Here is a 24,193-nt window from a genome sequence, read left to right as displayed (position 1 = left end):
CAGTCATGTCTGGGGACTATGCTGTCCAATGTATTCGGTTGATATTGCATCTTTTAAGATACCAAGGCATTGCTAGAGCACGGCGCAGTCTTGTGTTGTCATCGACTAGGATGAAGTTGTCACCAACATCACGTCTGTTGACCTTACAATCATTTGTAGGACCTCTTGGGGGTATCAGACACCAGTCAAATTGATGTAGATGTGGGTTACAGAGGTCCACTGTCCTATCATTATTGCCGTCCAGATCATTCCACTTTCACCTGCAAACGGATGGACTTCCTGAACGTATTGGCATTCCTGGTGTGCAAACCTAACACATCTAGTATCCAGTCACAAACTAGTCAGCAGACAAGACACTACTCCATTTTGCAATAGTCTAGTGTTTATGTACAAGAGCCACAGAACTTTGACTGTTTCAGTTCTGTTTGTTCAATGCCAAACTTCTCATTGGTCTTCTGAAATGATCACCCTAATGTAATATCACATGCACTGTTTGGTCTGAGATATGAATCCATGTTGCCTGGGAAAAGTCATTACCTGCACTTATGGCAGTTGATGTTGGGTACCTACCAGCCAATATTTGGAGGAAATGATCCTGCATTTTGGAAAGACCTATGATGTGCAGCAACATATATGCTGCATATTTTCATATTACGAAAGTATGAATTAAAATGCCACCAAAAAGCAAGTTAGTTTCTGGAGCATTGAAATCGAGATTGCATTGCCCTTTTGTAAGCCAACCATACCTCATGCCAACTGATCTCGCCAGCTGATGACAGCAGATTCAGAGCATAGGACACGTGTTGTAGTCAGTCAATATCAAGATCACTGTTAAGTAGTGCGAACACACAAAGAGGAAAAGTTAATGGTTTACAGTAATATACATAGTGTAGCTGCAGGAAAAACCAAGCTTTCACATATAATATTCGTCTTGAAGATTAGTAAGCTACAACATTCGCAATACTGTTAGAAAGAGATTTGTTTTAGCATATGCCAGACAACGCCAGGAAACAAGCATTATTGTGAGTGCACAGCTGCGGTGATGTAGGAAGCCTGCATGTTTGTATGTATAAAGCATTAAGAGACCTTACATTACGCCATAAAAGAAACAGGATATCAAAGGAGACTCCAAGAGCAGTGGAATTTTGTAAGCCTACTAAAATACATAATTAGGCTTGCAGTGCACATTGGTTTGTCCAGATTCACAATGAAGTAGGTGCCACATGATATTAAGCCTTTCAGAGTGGATTTTGGGGAACCAGTTTTCTCACGGTAACAGTACTACATTGTCTCATGTTTGGTTCTTTATTATGGCATAATGTCACACATGCCAGAAGATAAAAATGTGCATTTGAAATTTAGTGGACAGTTGAGATTAGCCAATATTGTGGAATGAAACTGTTTGTTTCACGCAAATTAACTGCCTCTGCAGAAAAGATTAATAAAAGCCAAATTTCTTTAGCAGAGTGACAAAAATAAGTTCATTGTTCTGCAAGGTGATTAATGCTTGACTGCCAAAAATGTGAAAATAAAATAAAATCATAAAACTTAAACTAATAATATATTTTTGCCTTCTGTAATCATGTGAATGATTTAAATTCACTTGATAGCTCCCGGCCACAGAAATCTGTTTAGTTTTCATTTGACATGGGAGCTATAAACAAAGAGGAAACAGCAAAATCACTTAATGTAAACACGAATCACGTGGAGACTACCCCACTCCTCACTACAACTCAGACAACTCTGTGTATGTGCGAAACTGGCATCTAGAGTAAGAAAAATTTTCTCGTTAGCATCTGGCTGCTTGCTGCTACTGCCGATACAGCTAACAGCCATACTTCAAGTACCCGGAAGCGGGAGAAGGTACTGTTCTTACATGAGTCAACTGTGCATGCGCATGAGCTCACTGGTGACTGCTCAAACAAACCAAATGTAAACAGTTTTGATATCACGCTCATAGAAAGCAGTTTACTGATACAAAGTATTGCGTAGTCTTTACCCTAAGACCTCTGACATATTTTTGCTGTTTGCAGATGCTTGTGCATGCACAGTGTTTTGTTGTTGTAAATGGCGCATTTCCCACGCAACTACAGTTTTTTTTAATTATTCTCTCTTTTATGTTTTATTGCTGCAGTATTATTCTCCAGTAGCACGATACAGTAACATTCTTTGCTCGAGTATCAGTTCTTACCAGTCAAAACTACAAAAATTTAACTGAAAACTAAAACAATGAAAAATTTCTGTAATTCTGAAAAATTCCCGGGTTTTTCCCAGTTTTCTCACAGATGAAAAAATTGCCATGATTTTCACCAGTTCTCCCAGATCGTATACACCCTGACATTCTGTTCCAATAGTGGCACACATCGACACGAGCCTGCATTTCCTGTGGAGTAAGCAGTCGCAGTATCCATCATGTACAAGCTGTAGACATTTGCAAAAATTCTTTTAAAATTGTGAGAGTTCTTCCAACTGTTAACCCAAGGATGTGTGCAAGCTGTCTCACAGTGACACATGTCATCACAAATAATTTCACCTGCTCTGTTGATCGTTGTTTCTGTTACAGCAGTAACATGTGCACCTGCTCCTCCCAGCAATTCAGCATCGTCCCAGCCATTTTTGAAAGCATGACACCAATGGAAACATGATTGATGAGATACTTCAGAGCTTACATAAGCTCTCTTCAGTTCATTGTACATTCAGGTAGCATTTTTCTTCTAGGGAACACAAAACTTTATAGCACAATGCTGTTCATGAAAATCACCCATGACAATGTTTATAGAGCTGATTATGAAACACGTTCACTCTCACAAACTGCCATCACTCATTAGAGTACGTAATTCAACAGCGCATGGACAGGAGTTGCAAGCAGTCATTCAAGTATGGAGAAAAATTCGGTACCAGTCTTCCTTGAACATCCTTTGTATATTGTGGTCCCGTTTTGTTCCAATTTCTTTCAAGACTGTCTGTCTACAACCTGACTAACTTAAAAAATGTGCCTCTCTGACTCCAATAATCACACGAACTTTGTTTGTGTGCTTGTGGCCCCCTTACACTTTCTGCAAGATGGTTGGTTGGTTTAAAAGGGGGGGGGGAGGGGGGGGAGGAAGGGACCAAACTGTGAGGTCATCAGTCCCTTGTTCTTAGTAGTACAATTACCCAAGGGAAAGAATAAAACAAAGAAAATGTACAGCACAACAATAGGAACAAGGAAGAATCAGGAGAACAGGACAACAAACACTACAATGGACAAAACAGGACAAGAAAACCTCAGTGAGACACAAGAAGCAGGGAGAGGAGATTAAAAATAAGAAAGCAGATTACTATGGCTGGCTGACCATGAGAATAAAAAAGGTGAAGCCAGCCATTCTGTAACACATTAAAACCTCCACCCTAAAAGCCCTATGGTGGAGGACACAGACAGACAAAGGAAATGAGCTAAAACTCAGATCAAATGATAAAACCCACCCTCATGAATAAAACGTAAAACTAAAGCTGCTGTTGAGGCATTGTCACCCAACACTGAAGGTAGGGTGCTGGGAAAGTTATAAGTCCGCTGCAGAGTGGCTAAAAGTGGGCAATCCAGCAAGAGGTGGACGACTGTCATTTGGGAGCCACAGCAAAACTGAGGTGGGTCCTCGCGATGCAGGAGGTAACCATGTGTGAGCCATGTATGGCCAATGCGGAGTAGACAAAGGACAACTAATTCCCTGGGAGAAGCCCACAGGGAAGACTTCCACACATTCGCAGTCTCCTTAATGACACAGTTTGTTGTGCATACTGTTATGCCACTCCCTCTCCCAAAGCCGAAAAACCTTGTGGTGTAAGACAGAACACAGGTCAGTTTCAGATATGCCCATCTCCAGGAGCGGTTTCTGCGTAACCTATTTGGCCAGCCTGTCAGCAAGTTCATTGCCTGGGATTCCGACGTGTCCTGGGGTCCACATAAACACCACTGAATGACTAGACCATTCCAAGGAATAGATGGACTCCTGACTGTTCACTACCAAAGGATGGCATGGGCAGCACTCATCGATAGCTTGTAAGCTGCTCAGGGAGTCAGAACAGAGAAGAAACGACTCACCAGAACAGGAAAAGATGTACTGGAGTGCACGAGATATGGCCACAAGCTCTGCAGTGAATACACTGCGGCCAGCGGGCAAGGAATGCTGTTCAATATGGCCTCTGTAGACATAGACAAAGCCAACATTACCATCAGCCATCAAGCCGTCAGTGTAAACAACTTCAGAGCCCCGGGAAACGTCAAGAATCGAGAGGAAATGACAGCGTAGAGCAGTGGGGTTAACAGAGTCCTTAGCGCCACGCAAAAGGTCCAGACGAAGTTTCGGCTGAGGTGTATGTGAATGGAGCTCAAGTAGAGGTGGTAAAGGGAAGGATTCCAGTTCTGAGAGAAGGGATCGCACGCGAACCGCAATCATGAGCCCTGACCTGGGCCGCCGATGTGGGAGATGAACTGCCTTGGGAGAGAAAAGGAGACGATAATTTGGATGCTCAGGAGAACTACGAATCTGTGCAACGTAACTGGCGAGCAGTTGTGCACGTCGGATCCACAATGGAGGGACTCTGGCCTCCACCAGGAGACTGGACACCGGACTCGTTCTAAAAGCTCCTGTCGCTAGGCGAGCGCCACAGTGGTGCACTGGGTCAAGTAAATGCAATGCTGAGGGTGCCACTGAACTGTAAACCAGACTCCCATAGTGGAGGCAGAATTGAACAAGGGCTCTGTAGAGCTGCAACAGCGTAGAGCAATCTGCACCCCAGTTGGTATTGCTCAGGCAGAAGAGAGCATTGAGGTGCTGCCAGCTCTCCCGTTCAAGCTGACGAAGGTGAGGTAGCCAAGTCAATCGGGCGTCAGAAACAAGTCCTAAGAATCTCCACGACAGTGAGTGGGTCATCATTAAGATAAAGTTCAGGGTCCGGATGAAAGGTACAACGCCGACAGAAGTGCATGACACATGGCTTCGTGGCTGAAAACTGGAAGCCTGGGCTAGAGATCACAACTGTGCCTTGTGAGTGGCTCCCTGTAGGGACTGCTCAGCAACACCAGTACTGGAGGAGCAGAAGTCATCCACATACAGAGAAGGTGAGACTGATGGCCCTACAGCTGCCGCTAGGCTGTTGATGGCCACTAAAAATAGAGATACACTCAATACGGAACCCTGCAGAATGCCATTTTCCTGAATACGGGGGGAACTATGGGAGTCACCAACTTGGGCACAGAAAGTACGGAGCGATAGGAAGTTTGGATAAAAATCGGAAGCAGGCCCCAAAGACCCCACTCACACAATGTGGCAATGATATGATGTTGCCAGGTCATGTCATATGCTTTACGTAAGTCAAAAAAAGAGGGCAACCAGATGTTGCTGTCTGGGAAAGTCTGTTCGGATGGCATACGCGAGGGACGCAAGATTATCATTGTTAGAGTGACCCTGGCAGAAGCCACCCTGACATGGAGCCAGTAGGTCATGTGACTCCAGGACCCAACCCAACCGCCGACACACCATACGTTCCAGCAGAAAGTTGGGGAGGGTGATGAGCCGATAGCTATCCACATCAAGTGGATTTTTACTAGGTTTTAGCACCAGACCTGGTTGAAGATGAGGAGGAGATATCATTTGTAGTCAGACGAGAGATTTTTCATCTGACTGTGGATCCAATCCAGCCCAGGAGCTGTGTTGGGGCAATATGCAAGGGCACTGCAGAGCTCCCACTCTGTTAATGGGGTGCTATAGGGTTCACTGTGGCATGTAGTGAACAAGAGGACTTTCCTTTCCTTCTGCCATTTGAGGGTGCGAAAGGCTGGGGGGTAGTTCTCCAACGCAGAGGCTCAAGCATAGTGCTCGGCTATCGTGTTTGCGTCAGTAGAGAGCACGCCATTGATGTCAACTCCAGGGACTCCTGTTGGGGTTTGGTACCCAAAAAGACGTCTGATCTTTGTGCAGACTTGGGAAGGTGATATATGGCACCCAATGGTTGATACGTACCTCTCCCAGAACTCCTGTTTCCGTTGTTTTATAAGCAGGCGAATGTGGGCACAGAGCCGCTGAAAGGGTATTAGGTGCTCTAGGCAAGGGTGCTGCTTGCATTGCTGTAGGGCTCGCTGATTCTCTTTAATTGGCTCATCGACTTCTGGCAACCACTAAGGGACTGTCTTTCATTGGGGCCACCCTAGAGAATGAGGGATCGCGTTTTCCGCCACAGAAATTATCACTGTAGTGACCTGCTCAATTACAGCATCAACGGCACCATGTGGGGGAGATTCAACGATGACAGCAGAGGTGAAGGCTACCCAGTCTGCCCCGTTTAAAGCCCATCTCGGTAAGCGTCCATGGGCATGATGCCGGGGAGTGACAGGAAGATGGGGAAGTGGTAACTATCAAACAGGTCATCATGTGCTCTCCAGTGAATAGATGGGAGGACTCCTGTTCTGCAAATTGATAAATCAATGTCCGAGTAACTACCATGAGCCATGTCCGAGTAATTGCCATGAGCCATGCTGAAATGTGTGGCAGCCCCAGTATTTAAGAGGCAGAGATCAAGTTGGGACAGTAAATTTTCACCATCTCTGCCACGGCCAGTAAGCATGGTGCTACCCCACAAGGGGTTATGGATGTTGATCAATTAGTGCAGCCAATATGTTCAGGGAGGGAGATTACATTGCAGACAGTTATTTCCTGTGTTGCCGGTATCCTGACAGCCACAGCTTCAAGAGGAGTTTGAAGGGGCACAGGTTCACTACATACTGAGTACAGGAGATAAACACAATTCACTATGGTTCTTGTAATATCGTCTGTAGCCATGAAGGGCAGGGGTCTGCATTGCCAGGAACCAGTTTTCCTGGAGGGCAATGCAGATAGAAGGTGTAAAGCTTAAAAGTTGCCGTAGCTCATCCAAGTGGTGGAAAAAACTGCTGCAATTCCACTGGAGGATGACATGATTGTGAGACTGGGAAGGCATGAAACACTCAATGAGGTAGTCTATGCCTCAGGGCCACCTGCTGCCACTGACTTATTTCCTGAACAGACTGTATCCATTGTGCCTGAGGGTCTGGCGAGATCTAAGTCTTCAGCAGACGCCAGAATCTTCACCTCATCCTCAGACGCACAGCTTGTAGGCAGCAGTGGTGTAGGTGCCACCGCAATTCCCTTCGTCTTGGGGGGTCTTCTTTCTGGATTTCTCTTACTGATACTTAGGTTTCTCTGGCTGGGAAGTACAGCGGGAAGACATATGGCCGAACTTCCACCACTTAAAGCACTGCGTTGGGGGAGGGTTTTTTTTTTTGGTGGGGGTGGGGGGGTGGGGGTTTAGGGCACAAAACATCAAAGGTCATAAACGCCAGTATAGAACCATAGAATGCTGAGACCGCGAGAGTAAAAGAGCGTTTCAAGATCCAATGCAGAAAGGAAGAAAAAACAAATCTAAAACGTCATGACGTTACGCAAGAGTATCTAAAAGACGTCAACAAGACACCGGAGTCACCAGGTAGAAATCAGATCTCTTTTGCGATATTACTGCTTTTTAAAAAACTTAAAACATGAGCCACAGATAAGACGTCATCCGCTAAAATGTCCGGCAAAGCGCGCGGCAGCCCGACCCTGAGATGTAAGTGGCTAAAATAGGCGCAGAGGATCAGGAAATGTATGATAGTTAATGGCTGGCTACAGAAAGGACAGCTGGGTGCAGGGTCGCCACTCAACAAGTGGCGGTGACTAAAGCGGCAGTGCCCTATTCGCAAATGAGCTAACATTACTTCCTCACAGCGAGACAGCTCGTCTCCGAGTACTAATTGCATCGCAGCATACCTCAGTCCACCGAGGGATTGGAATAGGTAAAGTGAAGATGAAGTGCGAGGAATGAAACGTTTTGCGGCGGTAAGAATAACGTTGGTAAGGTAGTCTACCTGGTCGCCACAATTGGGGATATGTTGTGGAAGTCGCAGAGTAAAAGTAAAACCTCCAGTCGGCCTTAGAAAGGTTTGACTTCTCTGAGTTTGTTCCCATGAAAGGAGTACCAATGGTCATGCCAAAGTGATGTGATACGCCGAGAGAGAGAATTACGAATATCCTGCAAGGGAACAGAGTAAGAGGCGGGCCGACCGAGATGGACTGCGGCCTTGGCTGCAGCATCAGCAGCGTCATTCCCAGGCACACCAACATGGCCAGGAACCCACATGAACATCACTTGAGCTCTCCCATCCAGGAACAAATGGAGGAAGTCCTGGATTCATCGAACAATGGCGTGGACTGGATATGGATCATCCAGACTCTGAAGGGCACTGAGGGAGTCAGAGCAGATCACACAGCGAGTGAGCTGGTGCCTCTAGATGTAGTGAACAGCCTGATAGAGTGCAAAGAGCTCTGTGGTAAAAATTGTGCACTGGTTGAGAAGCTGGTATTGAAACTTATGTCATTTTCCAAAGCTGTTTCACAGAGGAAGACTGCACTGTAGTTCCTTCTCTAGATTTTCGCACAGATGACAAAATGGTAGATATCGAAATAGATGACAGAGGGATAGAGAAACAATTAAAATCGCTCAAAAGAGGAAAGGCCTCTGGACCTGATGGGATACCAGTTTGATCTTACACATAACACGTGAAGTAACTTGCCCTCCTTCTTGCAGTGGTGTACCGTAGGTCTCTAGAAGAACATAGTGTTCCAAAAGATTGGAAAAGGGCACAAGTCATCTCCGTTTTCAAGAAGGGACGTCGAACAGATGTGCAGAACTATAGACCTATATCACTAACGTTGATCAGTTGTAGAATTTTAGAACTCGTATTATGTTGAGTATAATGACTTTTCTGGAGACTAGAAATCTACTCTGTAGGAATCAGCATGGGTTTCAAAAAAGACAATCGTGTGAAACCCAGCTCGCCATAGACACGGGTTCCCAGGTAGATGCTGTGTTTCTTGACTTCTGCAAGGCGTTTGATACAGTTCCCCACAGTCGTTTAATTAACAAAGTAAGAGCATATGGATTACCAGACCAATTGTGTGATTGGATTGAAGAGTTCCTAGATAACAGAACACAGCACGTCATTCTCAAAGGAGAGAAGTCTTCCGAAGTAAGAGTGATTTCAGGTGTGTCACAGGGGAGTGTCGTAGGACCGTTCCTATACACAATATATATTAATGACCTTGTGGATAACATCGGAAGTTCACTGAGGCTTTTTGCAGTTGATGCTGTCGTATATTGAGAGGATAAAACTAGAAAGATTAGAGCCCATGCAGAGGCATACAGACAATCTTTCTTTCCACAAACTATATGAATTGTACTGAAATTCAGGAGGATCTGCAACGAATTGACGCATGGTGCAGGGAATGGCAATTGAATCTTAATGTAGACAACTGTAATGTGCTGCGAATACATAGAAAGAAAGATTCTTTATCATTTAGCTACAACATAGCAGGTCAGCAACTGGAAGCAGTTAATTCCATAAATTATCTGGGGGTAGACATTAGGAGTGATTTTAAAGGGAATGAGCACATAAAATCAGTCATTGATAAAGCAGATGCCAGACTGAGATTCATTGGAAGAAACCTAAGGAAATGCAGTCCGAAAACAAAGGAAGTAGGTTACAGTACACGTGATCGCCCACTGCTTGAATACTGCTCATCAGTGCGGGATCCGTACCAGATAGTAATGATAGAAGATATAGAGAAGAGCCAACAGAGAGCAGCGTGCTTTGTTACTGGATCATTTAGTAATCGCAAAAGCTTTACTGAGATGATAGATAAACTCCAGGGCAAGACTCCGCATGAGAGATGCTCAGTACGGGCTTTTGTTGAAATTTCAAGAACATACCAGCACCGAGGAGTCAAGCAGTATATTGCTCCCTCCTACATATATCTCGCGAAGAGACCATGAGGATAAAACTAGAAAGATTAGAGCCCACGCAGAGGCATACAGACAATCTTTCTTTCAACAAACTATACGAGACTGGACTAGAAGGGAGAACCGATAGAAGTACTCAAGGTACCCTCCACCACACACCGTCAGGTGGCTTGCAGAGTACAGATGTAGATATAGATCCCTGATGACAAAAGCACACAAACACCATGGGCAGACTTGGAACAATCCGTGTAAAAGAATACACTATCCGCATGTTGTGAGCGAAGTTCAAGAAATTTGCAGCGATAGGTCAGCTCGGGAGTTGAATCCTTCGGGAATGAGCTGAGGTCAAAATGAACACAAACCGGTGCCTGAAGCCAAGGTTGTGAAGGGCTCTCACCCATTTGGAAAGTGGCAGGAAGTCTGAACTGCAGCTGCTGAAGCAGGTGATGAAAGTTGATGCCGGGAGGTCGCAGAGAAGAAACGTATATCCCGTATTGGCAGTCAAGAATGTCATCAAACGTGGGTCAAAGGTTGGGTGGCCTGGCAGGGAAGAAAGCCGACATGCATACCTACTGAGTAGGATGTCGTGCCGGTATGACCATGGTAGTTCACCGGCTTCTGCATTTAGACTCTCAACTGGGCTAGTACGGAAGGCACCAGTGGCAAGATGGATCCCCAAATGGTGGATTGTATTTAGACAGTGTAAGATAGATGGCCATGCAGAGGAGTAGACAATGCATCCATAATCCAACTTGGAGTGGACAAGAGATCGATAGGGGTGGAGGAGGACAGTCCGGTCAGCTCCCCAAGAGGTACCACTCAATACACGAAGGACACTGAGGGACCGGGTGCAGCGTGCCCTAAGTACTTCGTTGCACCCACGAAAGGGAGAGTATTTTGGCTGAGTCATAAGGACACTGGAAGAAACACCTTGTACTGCCAGAAGTTGACGCAAACTGATTTGGTAGCAGAAAAGCGGAAACCATTTGTTACACTCCACAAATAGAGACGGTCCAGACAACACTGAAGACAGCGTTGCAGGAGACACGTCCGCTGGGAGCTGCAATAAATAGCAAAGTCGTCAACGGAGAGAGAGCCGCAAATGCCAGCTGGAAGGCAGTCCATAATTGGGTTGAGGACAACACTCAGTACGCAGCCCTGAGGCACCCTGTTCTCCTGTGAAAAGGTGTGGGATAAGGAGGAACCCACACGTACCCAGAAAACTTATTCCGTAAAAATTCCTGGATGAAAGTGAGAAGACGAATGCGAAGGCCCATATGTGCATAGTACGTAAAATGCCTGTCCGCCAACAGGTATCATAGGCTTTCTCCAAATCAAAGAACACAGCCTCATAGTAAAAGGAGTATTGTATCACCCTCAATTCAAAGAGATGAAAGAGATTGCATGAGCCTCCTCCACTTGTTTCCGAGGAAGGAAGGCACGATGGTAGTGGCTGGAGCTTGAAACCTCTGCAAAGTACCAGCCCAAAGAGTCGGAAACATCTACAGGGTCGACTACATTTCCTGCCACAGTCACACCAGGGACCAGGGAATGGGCGGAGTCCCAGAAAGCCGGCGCACGCCGGGGTAAACGGGCTAAAACTGTTGAACGAGCTGGTGAAGGAAACCCAGCATGCTTTCTTGCATTCCTTGATAGTGCAACGGCACTGCGCACATAGTAGCTTGTAGCGGATGCAATTCGTTAATGTAGGATGATGGTGAAAGACACGAAGTGCACATCGTCAGGTACGAATCACATTGCCACACTCCACAGTCCACCATGGGACCGGGACCCGATGAGGCGAAGTAGTAGTACGAGGGATAGAGGATTAAGCAGCCAAGAGAATAACATCCACGAGGTGCTCGACCTGATCATCACAGCTGGGAAACGGCCGTTCATCAAAGACTGCCAAGGAGGAACAGAGCCTCCAGTCAGCAAGAGAGAATTTCCAATGAGTGGGCTGCTGTGGCGGGGTATGACTGTACAGGCGAGTCACACAAGGGAAGCGGTCACTCAGGTAAGTATCGGAAAGAGTACATCACTCGAGACGTCGAGCGAGCTGGACAGAGCATATCAAGAGGTCTAAGTGGGAATAAGTGTGCGTGGAATCAGAGAGAAACATGGCTTCGCCGTTGTTAAGGCACACAAGATTAAGATGATTAAGAAGATCCGCCAAAAGAGAACCTCTTGGGCAGGCGACAGGCGAGCCCCACAGAGGATGATGGGCATTGGTGTCACTGAGTAGCAGGAAGGGTGGAGGAAGCTGAGTAACAAGCTGCGACAGGTCCGCTCTAGTGATAGCAGAAGACGACGGGATATAAATGGTGCAGAGGGAAACGGTAAAGTCGGGAAGGAAAACATGGGCAGCAACTGCTTGCAGGTGGGTGTGCAAGGGGATAGGATGATGACAAACATAATCTCGTAGAAGCAGTACAACCCCACCATGAGCAGGAATCCCCACCGTAAGGAGAAGGTCCATCCAGAGCGAAGCAAAATGGAAAAGAGCAAAATGGTCTTGAGGACGTAGCTTGGTTTCTTGGAGACAAACAAGTGGACACTGCAATCACAGGAGCAGTTGGAGGTATGCCCTGTTAGACCGAAGGCCACGGATATTCCATTGTAAAAGAGGCATAAAATTTAGGAACACTGAATAAGAAACACTCACCTCGACGGCCGCTTAGGGTGAGCCATTGAGGGAGGATGGCCACTGGAATCCACAGGTGGAGGATCTTCGTCCATCAACTCAGCAGGATCAATGGAGCTTCCCCGGTGTCAGTCAGTTGCAAAGGACTGATGAGTCAAAAACGGCTGACGAGTCGCAGAGGGGGAAGACTGTTTGCCTTTGGATGATTGTTTTGACTTTTGGCGATTTGCAGAAGAGCCAGATGGCTGCGACCTCGAGGTATGCAAGAAATCTTCCTGGGAATAATCCTCTTTGAATTGACGGTTCACTGGCTGCGTTGCAACCGTATTCACCAGGGAGGGCGAAGAGCAGGTAGCAGAATCTACAGCCCAGGAATTTAAACACCCCACAAATATTCACTGAACTTAATTTTAAATCACAGAATGCATGAAGGGAATGAAAATTAAGAAAGTATGATATTTTTAGCAAAAATATCAGACAGACACTATCCAGAAATTTTGGAAAGCACTGGAATGTATTCAATACAACAGGTAGCATTCAGCAACCGCTGATGCTGATGCTAATGCTAATGTCAGTGTGTTTGGAGAGTGCAACCGTCTGCCACAACTGCAAGCTACTAACTGTATCTAGATGCATTTCATACCCTAATGTGGCACCAGGTGGAAAAGCATAACGCAGCCAGGAACATTGTTGAACATGATCGTTTCGTTGGTTCAGTTGTTACGATGTGGGGAGGAATAAGTTGGATGGGTGTACTGGCCGCCAAATCACTGAACAAAGTACACACACTGGTCAACATTATTGGCACACTGTACTTCTTCCCCATATGCACCTTTCCAGGTGCGCGTTCTGTCCTGACTTCATTTGTATGGATGGCAATGCACAAACACATCGAACTGTGTAAATGGAGCAGCTCTTGGAATGAACAGATATTCAACGAATAGACTGGCCTGCCTGTTCCCCAGACGTAAACCCCACTGAGTGCATGTGGGATATTTTGGGGAGATGAACTGCAGCCAGTCCACATGCACCAATGACCATTCAGAAGTTGTCAACAGCACTGGTGGAGGAATGGAATGCCTTACCACAAGAACTCCTTACCAAACTTGTGGCCACCATGAGAGCACATTGCAGAGCTTGCTTGCCATCCATGGTGTTCATACAATCTATTGAGAACCAACTCCCACTTTTTGTAAGTTCTGGGAACCATCATAAATTGCACTGGCTTCGGTGTAACTAATGTCTTTCAATAAAAGTGAAATTTCTGTTTGTCTAATTGCATATTTCTTTCAATTACCTTCTGTACTACACTTAATCAGTTCTTTCTATGTATGGTACAAGTTTCATTGAACCATGTTACAGTAGTGACACATCATGCGAAAGTTACTTTCATCCTTAAGTTTTGCACAACAGTGTATTTTTAACATTTCTATACTAAAATGTACTAACCATTGTCTTCAATGATGGTATTAACAGTTAGCCTAAATGTACTGTCAAATTACCTTGTGTAGAATGCTTTCGGTAGCTTATATGGCTATTTCTCCGTTGCTGATTGCTTGATTTAAGTGTATTTAGTGAAGTGGAACTGGGTATTGGACTCAGCTTTTGAACACGATCACTGTAACAAAAAAGGTTGACACATCAGAAAAGGGAAAAATAAGTTGTATGCTGTGATTAACACAGAATGTTGAGTTAAGCATTATGACTATAGTCACATATGTGTAAATTCTGCTTGACATAAAAGTTAACAACACAAATATGAAGTTTTCGTTATATTTATCATTTCTTCACCAACTACATAAAGAAGTTAACTTAGGGAGTCATTGATTGTTTCAATATCTATTCTTGTTATATTACATGAGTCACAATGGCAGTCTATATTAACTTACTGGAGATATAATATTCCCATTTACCATGTTTACCCAATTATATGGTGCCCCAGTCAGTAGTTGATCACCACCCGGTAGTTTATCAGTTTCATTCTAATCTTTAAATTTTAAGAGTTGGTGGCACTGGCACATTTAAAAATGTAGGAGAATATAAAGAACCTACATTGGCAAACCTGTATCTTCTATTGTTACAACATTTGGAGAGAACTGATAGCTTTGAGAAAATCTTTCCTTTTGTGCTGTGCTGAAAAGTGCTGAGTCAGAGCGTGAAGACTAACTGTAAGGTAGGTTACAGTGATACAAGTACCAAATACTGAAATGTGATGAACTATTTTAAGAGATAACTCATTATGAATGATTGATGGTATCATTTATCACATGGGAAGTGTGAAATATTGCTTCATTGATGTATAATGGGGTACATCAACTACCAGAGTGCATAAAAGCATTTTTTCCAGTAGTTGGTCATACTGATCAATTACTGGTACTTTTTAGAATGTTTTCACAACAAGTTGCTTTTAACCATGGACCATGTAGGCATTACTTTCTTCTGACCCATACTGATGGAAATTTGAAATTTATATGGCCCCCAGTAATTGATCAGGGCAATCACCGCTGGTGTACATATGATCAACCAACAATTATTGTGACATACAGATAAAATCTGTATTAGTCATTATGAGGAGAGCTGCAAAAGAATTTGGTATTCTATTTAATATGCTAAATAATAAAATCAAAGGAAAAGCACCTATGGAGCATAAGATGTGACCAGGTTCAACTTCGCCAGAGGATGAAGAGAATTTATTGGTTAACTGGATCCATGCCAACACTAAAAAAGGATTTCCAATCAAGTGAAGGATGCTGTACGAAACTGTGAGTGACATTGTTTTGGCAGATGGAAGACTTATACTATTCAGAGATGAGAGACGTGGTGATAAAAGGGTTTAAGTCATGAAATGTCACCCTGATGTATTAGAACGGCATACTGAGAGCATAAATACTGCTAGAGCAGCTGTTAATGAGGAAAATGTCAGGCAGCAGCTCAATCAACTTCATCAGCATCTTCAACAGGGTAAAAATTAGGACATTTTAAATTTATAATGGAGATGAAACAGGATATGAAACATGCCCTAAAAGCAGAAATGTGCTGGGTCCAATTTCTTTTGACAGTCTGTATGAAGTCAAAAGTGGCATTGAAAAGGAGGTCATTACTGTAAAGGTGAATTGCAATGCTGTTGGAGACACTGTACCCCCAATGGTTGTATTTCCACTACAGAAAATTTCGAGGGACACATCTGAGAATTTGAACAGTGAATAGGGCACTGGGAAGTCAAAACAGAGTTGGGTGAAAGGGGCCCTCTACTTTGAATATGCTGTCAACATTTTCCTTCTGCGGCTGGAGAGAGGGAGGGAGGGAGGGAGGGAGGGGGGGAGAGAGAGAGAGAGAGAGAGAGAGAGAGAGAGAGAGAGAGAGAGAGAGAGAGAGACATTTCCTGTCATTTTATTGGTAAATGGGTACAAATCCCATGCAGCATATAAAGTCAATACGTTTTGTGCCGACAATGGGATTATACAATTTGTGCTGTATCCAAAGGCGACTCGTGCACTTCAACCAGCTGATGAGGCAATATTTCGACCCCTGAAATCTGGATGGACAGATGCTGTATGTAACTGGAAACACAAAACTGGCAACAAAGCTGTAACAAAAACAGTATTTGTCCCATTGCTTGAGACTATCTTCAATGAAAAGGCTACTCCTGAAACAGTGAAAAACAGTTTCATGAAGTGTGGTCTTTTCTCTTATGATCCTGATGCAGTGGACTATGCTAGACATATGTCCAGCAAATCTAAACATTATGCACCTATTATAACATGTGGTAATGCATTAAAACCATCATCATTTGATGTTGAACATCTTTTGCATTTTGAATCTTTAATGAAGAGAGGTAGAGTGGAATAATTCCATGCAGCAGAGAAAAATGGATGGGAAGGCGATCCAGGAGCATAAGAATTGTTTCAGGTTTGGCATAAAATTCGTGATTCATGTATATCACCTTCAACAAACAAAACTACAGATGCTAACATGTCATCTCTGCATTTAGGTAGTACAGAACAATCCATCCCCTTATCAGAAAATCCAGCAGGAGATCCTCAAGTGTGTATTAACGACAAAACATTTTGTGACTTGGAAGATGAATCATCCACATGTCATAATGAAAATTCATGAGATCAAGATACAATAAAAGAAAATGCCAGTTCAGATCCTCCTGAGCCCTCTTCACATCCAGTCAACACTGAAGCAGACACTCCAAAAAACACCATTCATCCCAATCATCTCAGAAAAACAGACTCAGTCCACATTTTTCTGATCATAGTACCTGGCCTACTGAATCCCCTATCAAAGCTGGAAGGAAGAGAGAGTAGACACCAATGCAACAACATCCAAACAGCGACTAGATTGGAACAAATCAAAAGAGAGCCTAAAAGCCAATACAGATGCTGTCAAACAAGCTAGAATAGAACAATGTAAAATGACAAAACAGATGAATGAGAAAGAAAAAAAGTAAGGAAAGCGTTTTCAGATGCTGAGAAGAAACCACAAAAAAAGAAACCTGTAAAAAAGATAGTTCAGCATCAGAATCCAGGAGTGAAGACACATCAGAAAATGACACTGACAGTAATAAACAGCTTGCTACCACTGGGGACAGACATGACACTGACAGTAATAAATAGCTTGCTACCACTGGGAACAGACATGACACTGGAAAGCCTGCATTCAGAGGAGGAGATTTTGCATTGATCTTGTTTCCAGGCCAGAAGATTATAACAAGTATAGATTTGTGTGCCCTGTTCAAAGAATTACTGCAGAGGAGGACATTGAGGTAACGGGTTTGAAAAGATGAGCCAAAAGAAATATGCTATTTAAAACTGATGAGGATGATGTAAGCACTGTTGAGTCTTCACAAATTTTAGCAATACTTCCAAGAACCCTCTATTACTTCTACAGGAGGCAGGCTGTGTTACAAGTTTCAACATCCTGTTGATATTGGAAAACTGAAATGAAACTGAACAGACTTGTGTAAAGTTTATTGTTATGTGTACTATGTTTTATTGTTTTATTCCACTGACAAAAAATTGTTCAGTATGTTAATGATTTATGTTAAACATTATACAGTTAAGTTCCCAGACGTAATTACCAATTTAATGTCATATGACTTTATTTATTACATAATGATCAACTACTGGACTATGGGTGATCATTTTGTGGAACTGCTTATGCTCAACTAAATTTCTGTCCACTGTAGTTGAACTTCAGAAAATGTAAGGAATAATCATTTCAAAGTTAATTTTATGTATGTGATTCTTTACAGGAAATTTACTCTGTGATATGTGTTATCATCAACTTAGTCCTTCAAGTAGATTATTTTATAAATAATATAAACATAAAATCAAATCGTTAATTGATTAACTATTGGCAGTATCACCCTAAAACAAGTAACTTTTTTCCCCAAATTTGTAATTAAAAAAATACTGAATCATCTTACAGTCACAGATTAAACAACTGCTGTCGAGGTGTATGGTTTTACATTGTGTAATAGATGAATATAGGGGTCGTCTTACATTTAAAGATGAAGCTACGACAATTTGTGTCACATGCAGATTTATTTTGAAGAATTCTGAAGCATTGTAAGGGGAACAGTGACACCAGCTTGGCTGAGAAGAAGGATGAATGCTGGGATGGGAGTTGCAAAAGGGCAGCAAATTTTGCCATGCTGCCAACCCTGGGAATGTATACCGCATACCTTGGCTTTTTGCTAATGTTTAGCACATTTTTACTGTAGTTTGCTTGAATCCACTTGTTGTTGGAATTGAATTGATTTTAAAATTGCACTAATACTCAACAATATTATATACCTCTGCGGCAGACAGTAAAAGTCTAGATGGGGGCTAGTGGCGTACTTACTTGTTTCGTGCAGCAATGTTGTCAATACTTGCCGGGAGGTATGATGGCAATAAACGGGAGTGTGTTAGCTGCTCGATCTATGCAGCTAATGAGACAGCAGTGCACAGATGAAATGTTTGGAAGCAAGAGATGAAATAATATCATCAAATTTGTCACATTCTCACATCAATACAGATGCTAAGTCCAATATGTTCTTAGGATCCACCACAACCACACCCTTGGAAATTGCAAAATATTCAGAAGAAACAGCGAAATATTTGTGACAACCCAGATTATAAATTTTATTGATGCCCAATTCCATTGCAGCAATTTAAGCACTGGTATTAGGTCCAACCCTAACCTCCACCTCAAAAATCATAACATAGTCACAACAAACAGCCAAATATTTGTACAACCAAGATTATAGATGTCACTGATGCTTGTGTATAGAAATACCGTCTGTCTTTTCTTGTCTCTCATTGGTTAGGTGAAACTAGCATTCCATATAATGGTAACAGTGTTGATGACAACAATTATGATGGATGGCTGATTGGTTCATTGCAGGCTACGACTGAACAGCAAGGTCATCAGTGCCTTGATGCAGTGGTAGTTCATCCATAATTATTGAAATGCACCACAAGTGTGTTCCAATGACGAAGGTACATAGAACCGGTAAAACCGAGGCACTGAATGCAGCACTGATGCCAGGGCCTAGAAATAAATTAAGGGCCGGTATTAGCTCAGAGCAGACAAAGGATCTCCCTGGACTCATCCAAGGCAACAGAAATCATAGCCCACATTCGATCCCTGCCATCCCTAAGAAGGGCAAAGACAGTTGCAGCGCAAAGAATGCCTTCCAGTTGTCAGATTGAGAACAGTACAAGTGAGCAGCTTAAAAACATAATGGGTGGTCAATTATAAAAACAAGAGGAGAGAGACAGGTAAGGCATCATGTGTGCATACCCAGGGCTTTGCATGTGATGGGAGTCGCTCCACCCACAGCCAAACCACACCTGATCCACTATAGTCAAGGCGTTAAAGAACACCCACAGCAAACCATAGCTAAAAGCAATTGAAACAGGGGTAAGGGAAGGATGAAAGAGTGAGCTGGTCAAGGAGGTAGCGTAGGGGGTCCCCAAATCTAGCATGCAGTGGAGGACACCCTGACTACAACAGCCGCACTCTTGCCCCAAAGGTAGCTTAAAACCTTATATCCAAGAATAAAAACCACTTTCATGGAGGAAACATCCAACCACTTCAACCATCCATTAATAGTCTGCCGATATTAGAGGCAAAGAATTCATAATGCCATGCTTAGCATGGAAGGCCAGAAGGAGGGACCATTCCTCCAGGATATGACTTACTGCTTTTAAGGCTCCACGAACTACAATGCTGGGGTGGCTCATTACATAAAATAAATTATGGGTTAGTCTGGTATGACAGATGTGTAGGTGACAAAGGGTGGTGGATTTCTTCCAGGAGGAACAGAAGGAAGAGCACCATGCAGCAGTGGTCTCCGTGGCAGTGCAGAGTTTATTAAAGGAGGCAGTAGCCCACCTGATACCATTCCATCTCCAAGTGACCACAGGTCATATTTGTACCCACAAATCCACACCTGGGACTGTCACAGTGAATGGAGGGGAAATTGCTCCTCTAGCCAAATTGTCAGTCAGTTCTTTCCCTGCAATATCCACGACTTGTGACCCAGAGAAAGACACCAGAGCATGCTGTATGACCAAGGTCAGTGAGAAGGTCATGAATAACAAAGCTTACAGGGTGATTTTGGTCAATGGCCTGGAGACTGATCACCGAGTCACTACATACCAAAATGCTGTCAATAGAGGCCTGTTTAATAAAACGGACAGCTCTACTAATGGTTATCTGCTACTCTGGAAAAAAAAAAGAAACACTGCTCCTGGCAACAAATGCTGTTCCTGAGCAGGAGATGTAAAAGCACATCCTGTCCTATTCGCGATTTTGGAATCAAGAGTGTAAAAGATGGTAGTATTCTGAAACTTGTGAAGAGCTCAACACAACACATGCCAACAGGTCATGGGGGCGACTGAGACTTTAGGACTTCAAAATGGATCAGTCCTAATTTGTGGACTGGGCACCAACCAAGTGAGAGTGAGTGAGAAAATACACGAGTGCATTCCAGAGAGGAGAGGCAGAAATCCAGGCAGAAGGCTGTGACGTGCATTCCAACTGGTACCCCTACCAGAGTGTGGGTATCAGGAGGTTGATGCCCCTCATATACAGAAAGAATGGGATATGTTGGATGATCAGGGAAATGTCGAGTGGCAGTTGTACAGGAGACCAAGAGTTCGTACCACTGGAACTAAAGATGGAAGATCCACGATTTGGCAAGGAGACTGTCTATGGGACTAATCCTGAAAGCACCAGTGGCCAGTCACATGTCATGGTAATGAAGTGGGCCCCATAATTTCAAAGCTGAAGGTGCGACCGCACCAATAAACCTGGCAACCACTCGAGTTGGGACGAGGCCAAGGCCCAGTAAATATGGATAAGAGTAGCACGATCTGTATCTCAGGAGGTGTGGGCACGGAAGCAGAGAGATTTAAGCTTTTCCCATGAAGGTAGCCTTTGGCTGAAGAAGATGGGACTGCCAAACCAGCTTATCATCATAAAGCAAGCCCAAAACAGGTGCTGTGCAACAACATCCAAGTGCTGAGTACCCAAGCAGAATTCAGGTCAGTATGGATCACGGTATGCTCACAAAAATGCATGACTTGGATTTTTGCCTAGGCTACAGAGTGGGAACTATACCAAATGCTAAAACCGCCACCATGCAGTGCAAGTGTGACCACTGGCCCAACCAAGGTCACTAGCCTATTGATGGGGAAGAGGAAGAGTGTTACACTCAGTACAGAGCCGAGTGGGGTTACATTTTGTTGGACCTATGGAGAGCTGAGTGAAGCACCAAATCTAACCTGAAACAACAGGTGGGATAAAAAATGATAAATAAAAATTGGTAGGAAGTCTAGAAAGCCCCAGTCATGGAGGGTAAGTAAATTGTGATGAATGCAATGAGGTGTCGGTGTTTAGAAAAATCCTGTCGGATTGCTGTTTCCAACCTAACCAGATGGTTGGTTGTGGATCAGCCCCCCTCAAAATCACACTGATTAGGTGTAGTGGCCAAAAGCTCTAGCAGCATGAAAAGTAGCGCAAAACAGTAAATCAGGTCTGCTTGCTGGACATCACCCCTGCCAGTACTGCAATTCAGCAGACGCCAACACGTCAGTATCGTTGCACTCACATGCCTACAACCTGGGAGTGGTACAGCCTTCAGGACGCTTCGGAGTTTGACCAATTGACGCATTAACACCAGCCGAACTCCAGTCATTGGCCTCCACTACGGAAGTTTCCAGGAAATGCACAAACATGGCTGGGCCACGGGATTTAAATTCCAGTCCGAGGTCCAGTCCATTGTGATCAGCACTGCTGGGCACTACTATGACACATAGCTTGTGCCACTCGTTGCTGTATTTATGACGCAGAAACGTTTGATGTCTCCAAGCTGTGAAGCAGTGACTGCCATCTGACTGCCTGAGTGCGGGGCCCCCGGCACCTGCTGCCACCCCCATGGTCCAGGCCAAGGTAAAAGTTCCTGGCAGCACAGCAATGGCCATTGCCTGCCACCACTGTCCACCCTGCAGTTCTGTGTTCACTGCCCAGATAGTCTAGCTAGGCTCACCTGCCTGGCACAGCTTTGCCTGCCATCTACTGTCTGCCTGCTGCATATGCACTGCTCTACATTCATGTTCGATTGTTAATAAAGGTTTGGCAACAAACTAGCTGCCTACATTGTGTGCACCTCCTGCAGAGAACTGCTTGCCCATATCTTACTGAAGCAACACTTTAGGGGGATAAAAGACCCTGGGACTTGAGAACCCAACAGAATTTGCAGGCAACCATACTTTCAAGCATTTTGCAGGGCATGCTGGTAAGGATAATTGGTTGTTTCTGCCTGGTTTGGGGATTGAGAAGATGATACTATCTTGCCATTGTGGAGGAAAGACATCTTCCACCCAAATATGACTCAAAACCTTAAGTAGGTGTAGCCTTTAGCTAACATTCACATGTTGGATCAGGACCTGGGGCTGTATTGTGAGATGAGAAAAGAGCCTGAAGCAATTCCTAGCCAGTGAAAGGTTCATTATACGATTCGGCTTGGCAATGGGTGAAACATAGGGAAATGTCTTTAACTTATCGTTTCTCTCATAGAAAGGTAGGATACCAATGCAGTCACGAAGTGGGTTGCAACATGTTCAGCAAGAACCAGTGCATCAGTACAAAGACCATTCTGAAAGACATGACCTGGAATAGTTGTTGATCACTGGCAGCTGGAAGACTAAGTAGCTTGCCCACAACTTGGAAGAGGAAGAGGCATACATTCCCAGGGGGAAACATTGTGCCCCCAGCATTCCTTCTTACAGCATTTTGTACGATAGCGAGCCTTAGCACAAAGTTGCTTAAATGTGATAAGGTTTTTCTGTGAAGGACATAACTTGAAATGTAGCAGGCCTCTTCAGCAATCCTGGAAAGCTCCTGCAATGTCTTTGGTCAACCATCACACCAGCTGGCAATGGAAGGGCCTGTTGAAAGGGGAATAGCAGTTCCCACATCATTGGTAATCATGTTGGATACACCTTGCACAACCTCATCAATGCAATATGACAGAGAGGGTGAAGATAAAAGCAGAGGCACATACAGGGTGTTTCAAAAATGACCGGTATATTTGAAACGGCAATAAAAACTAAACGAGCAGCGATAGAAATACACCGTTTGTTGCAATATGCTTGGGACAATAGTAAATTTTCAGGCAGACAAACTTTCGAAATTACAGTAGTTACAATTTTCAACAACAGATGGCGCTGCAAGTGATGTGAAAGATATAGAAGACAACGCAGTCTGTGGGTGCGCCATTCTGTACGTCGTCTTTCTGCTGTAAGCGTGTGCTGTTCACAACGTGCAAGTGTGCTGTAGACAACATGGTTTATTCCTTAGAACAGAGGATGTTTCTGGTGTTGGAATTCCACCGCCTAGAACACAGTGTTGTTGCAACAAGACGAAGTTTTCAACGGAGGTTTAATGTAACCAAAGGACCGAAAAGCGATACAATAAAGGATCTGTTTGAAAAATTTCAACGGACTGGGAACGTGACGGATGAACGTGCTGGAAAGGTAGGGCGACCGCGTACGGCAACCACAGAGGGCAACGCGCAGCTAGTGCAGCAGGTGATCCAACAGCGGCCTCGGGTTTCCGTTCGACGTGTTGCAGCTGCGGTCCAAATGACGCCAACATCCACGTATCGTCTCATGCGCCAGAGTTTACACCTCTATCCATACAAAATTCAAACGCGGTAACCCCTCAGCGCCGCTACCATTGCTGCACGAGACACATTCGCTAACGATATAGTGCACAGGATTGATGACGGCGATATGCATGTGGGCAGCATTTGGTTTACTGACGAAGCTTATTTTTACCTGGACGGCTTCGTCAATAAACAGAACTGGCGCATACGGGGAACCGAAAAGCCCCATGTTGCAGTCCCATCGTCCCTGCATCCTCAAAAAGTACTGGTCTGGGCCGCCATTTCTTCCAAAGGAATCATTGGCCTATTTTTCAGATCCGAAACGATTACTGCATCACGCTATCTGGACATTCTTCGTGAATTTGTGGCGGTACAAACTGCCTTAGACGACACTGCGAACACCTCGTGGTTTATGCAAGATGGTGCCTCGCCACATCGCACGGCCGACGTCTTTAATTTCCTGAATGAATATTTCGATGATCGTGTGATTGCTTTGGGCTACCCGAAACATACAGGAGGCGGCGTGGATTGGC

General features: G+C 44.2%; 1 protein-coding gene across 1 annotated transcript in view; it reads right to left on the bottom strand.

The window, feature by feature from the left end:
* LOC124721523 (rapamycin-insensitive companion of mTOR) overlaps positions 1-24,193 on the bottom strand; it is a 277,266-nt gene that overhangs the window by 63,164 nt on the left and 189,909 nt on the right. The window contains exon 21 of the mRNA XM_047246541.1: positions 13,996-14,111. Within this exon, the coding sequence (XP_047102497.1) occupies positions 13,996-14,111 (116 nt within the window). The remainder of the gene's footprint in view (positions 1-13,995; positions 14,112-24,193) is intronic.

The sequence above is a fragment of the Schistocerca piceifrons genome, chromosome X (assembly GCF_021461385.2).
Source record: "Schistocerca piceifrons isolate TAMUIC-IGC-003096 chromosome X, iqSchPice1.1, whole genome shotgun sequence".
Taxonomy (NCBI): domain Eukaryota; kingdom Metazoa; phylum Arthropoda; class Insecta; order Orthoptera; family Acrididae; genus Schistocerca; species Schistocerca piceifrons.
The sequence above is the reverse complement of the archived record's forward strand: the minus strand, read 5'-3'. Positions and strand labels throughout refer to the sequence as shown.